The sequence below is a fragment of the Triticum dicoccoides genome, chromosome 1A (assembly GCF_002162155.2).
Source record: "Triticum dicoccoides isolate Atlit2015 ecotype Zavitan chromosome 1A, WEW_v2.0, whole genome shotgun sequence".
Classification (NCBI taxonomy): domain Eukaryota; kingdom Viridiplantae; phylum Streptophyta; class Magnoliopsida; order Poales; family Poaceae; genus Triticum; species Triticum dicoccoides.
The window spans coordinates 476,294,636-476,298,032 of NC_041380.1; the positions used below are offsets into that span (position 1 = coordinate 476,294,636).

General features: G+C 40.4%; 1 protein-coding gene across 2 annotated transcripts in view; it reads right to left on the reverse strand.

Annotated features, from left to right (window-relative positions):
- LOC119280407 (RNA-binding protein 7-like) overlaps positions 1 to 3,397 on the reverse strand; it is a 4,078-nt gene continuing 681 nt past the window's right edge. The window contains exons 2-5 of one of the 2 annotated variants that reach the window (XR_005138077.1): positions 2,377 to 2,588; positions 1,963 to 2,149; positions 595 to 1,884; positions 1 to 491 (exon numbers count right to left, since the gene is read on the reverse strand). Coding sequence is in view for 1 of the 2 variants with exons in the window: in XM_037561268.1 (XP_037417165.1) it covers positions 1,754 to 1,884; positions 1,963 to 2,149; positions 2,377 to 2,588 (530 nt within the window). In the remaining variant the exon portion in view is untranslated. Of the gene's footprint in view, positions 1,885 to 1,962; positions 2,150 to 2,376; positions 2,589 to 3,397 lie in introns of both variants that reach the window. The other variant, XM_037561268.1, reaches the window with a different exon arrangement.

The following is a 3,397-nucleotide window of genomic DNA, read 5'->3' on the forward strand; positions in this document are numbered from 1 at the left end:
TTCGATTATAGCTGACCGAGGCTACATGGGGTTCCAAACAAAACACGAAAGAGTAAAAGCACGAATAGGTTCAGCTCACTTCCCTTTTCGTGCGAGGAAAGAGAGATTTCACTTCACCAAATAAAGTTTATTCACACTAAATGACTCAAAAGGACTTTCGAACCTACTTATACAACATGCAAAGTTTGCCAACGTATGGTATGGCTCACCCTATAAGCTTTCCTGCAGCTGCAGCTCAGACGCTCTTGAACAAGGCTCGTGCATCTGATCATATCACTGCCCCGATTCTGATAACATTGAGAAGGATGTGGTATAATCTGATAAGATAATCACTGGTACCTCCATCCATCCCGAGCAGTTCGGCTGGTCCTTCCATGAACATCATGATTTTGAACTCAGCACTGTAAGCAGCGGATGGCATGTCAAACTCATTTCTAACAGCAGATGCATCACCACCACCTCCCCAGATATGAAGCGGTCACCAGTTTCGTCTACAATAACAGGCACATCTAGAATGGATGCAGCTCCACACTTTCGATGCATATTTAGGGTTAACAGTATAAAGGAGCTCATAGAAAGAAAAGAAAGAAGTACCACCAGGAAGTTCAGCGCATTGCCAACAGACATCATCACTGCCTTGGTGAGGTGAAACAATCGCCAGTGAAGTAACTGAGGCGCGCTTCTGCAGTTCCTCTGCATACCAATAGGTAAATAGGAAAAACAGAGTTCGTGCAGGAAAAGAAATAGGAGTATAAGTAAGCCACAACAGGTGACACATAATTTTATAATTGTCAGAAATGAACTATACGATGCCCAACATAGGCAGCATGTATAGCCATATTAACCATTGAGTTCCACACCCCAAATACACCGCAGTCCTTCATGACTCGATAAATTCTACATGAATTTCAGGGGTTCCTCCATAAACAAGCTACACAAGCTAACAGGGCTAACATCTTCAGTGGTTTCAGACCAACTGGCTCAATGGCACAGCTCTTATCATTATGAATGATGAGTGACTAGCAGATGGTTCTGATATATGTTGTGAAATTCTCAGAGTAAAAACGGGTCACCGACACATTTGTAACTCGGCAAATGCACCACCAATGAATATTACAAATGGTACCGGTTGAAAAATCAAGTAGCAAAACTTGCCCTCGTACAGCCAACAAGAACAGCAAACCATACCAGGAAATCACAGTTGTTGCACCTCAGCAGCAAGTAACCGAAAATGTACAGCTCGATTGCTCGAGAGCAAGAGGTAGCCAATGCTGGATCCAAAGTGAGGATGGATGCACATGGCTGCCATACAAATACTGCTCAAGCAAACAAGTCATCAACAACAAGCAATTATAGATAAGTTTAAAGATAGATGGCAGATTTGTAGGGTTTTTTACCCATTCATGTCCCAACATAATACAGATCCAACTCACATGACAAACAACAAATAACATACTAGTTCACATATTTTGAACTGAGAATACTGTAACCCCATCCCTATGACTAGGGAAAGTACTACAGCAACATTAGTGGAGGCAATATCCCATCAGGAAGATAAGGCATGGAACCTAACCATCAGCGACAGGCCTCCATACCATGCAGAAAACAACAGAACAACCAGACAGACACGCACATTCACTACCATAAGCCATATTTACATGGATGTAATGGCAAGGACCCAGATGACCCTACGGAAGGGCTGAGACAACAATGGCTGCACTGGCCGATGTTTCATTCATTGGAGCTCAGTATGCTAGTAGGACGGGTATGGAACTGGTTGTCTGTCAGCTCGACGGCTAACATCATTCAGAACAGAACCAAATACACGTCTACTATAATCATATGTACCATCACTTAATCCTCTACTTGCTACCCCACTTGATGCTGGAGAAAAAAAGGAATCATCAGATTTAATACAAAATTCACATGAAATATTTCATATGGCCAAAGAAACTCTCTCACCTTGGGAATGGAAATCATAAGAATGATTTGGAGAAACACCATAGCCTGCAATCCTACCATTTACCACTCTATGTTGTGACACAGGAGTATCACCAAATCTCATTGGTTGAGGTGGATTTGGTAGTGGGTTCATTTTAGGTGTTACAGGAACATTGACATTTGAAGAGGCCTTGTCTTGCCCAGAGATCTGTCAAAAATAAAGGGCATAATCTCAGGGTTGTGTCTTTTACTACTGCTTCGTAAATAAATATTAAAATATATAAATTGAAATCTAGTAATGGCAAGAACCTCAGCTATTGGGTTGGAGCCAGAATCAACTATTCACAGATAATATAACTCACTATACCATAAGAACAACACACTGCAATCTATACTACAACAAATTAGATAACCAGGGAGAAAAAGGAAACGCACCGCAAATTTAAGTGTTCTATTGTGAAGCCGAACAAGGCCAGAAAACAGCCTAACAGCATACTGGGCAATCTCCTCTGTTTCATACTCAGCAAAAGCAAAACCTTTGGGTCGACTAGTTTCCTTGTCACGGGGTATGTGCAAGTCTACTACACGACCTACCTGAATAAGAATCTCATACAAAACCCTCTCCGAGACCTTTTCATCCAAGTTACCTATTTAACAAATACACAGTTGAAGAATTAATACAGTACTGGTGATTGCTTCGTTATATTTAGGCATGCAAAAAAGAGAGGCAAAGTGGAACAATAACAATCATTGAAAAATAGTGAAACTAGAGCACTGCAACAGTGTCAACAATGAAAAACATATATTAAGGCATGCAAAAAAGAGGGGCAAAGTGGGACAAGAACAATCATTGAAAAATAGCAGAACTAGAGTACTGCAACAGTGTCAACTATTAAAAAACATAGATCTGTCACCTAGCAGAACTAGAGATCTGCAACAGCCTAACAGTAAATAAAACCCCTAAATACCCTGATACAAAAGATGTTCATTTTCTATCTTACAACAATGTCTTTCAAGAACCATAGTTAGTGAATTAAATAGGCCCTCTATGGCTAGCCCTATAATGTGTGACATTAATCCATGATGGTCATAAATCTCACAACTCTATCATTCACATCTGGACCCTGGATAACGCATTTACTAAGCAGGCTCAATTTGCTATTAGATTTGGTTTTGCAGGCATATGATTATGCTGGTTTTCACTATGTGCATGCTTACAAATTTTCAATTGAAAGCACCACACAGCCCAGAACACCAAGAAATGATTGTTGCACAAGGAAATCAGCATGTTCAAGTGAATTAATCTGCCAACATACAAGTAAACATAGTACAGCGAACAATTCATATTCCGAATCTAGGAGATAGGTACAGCAACACATAAGGCAATCACCGACTGTACAAGCTTAATAATCAATTACACTACGATCTAAACTAGGGTTATAGAGCGTAAATCTAC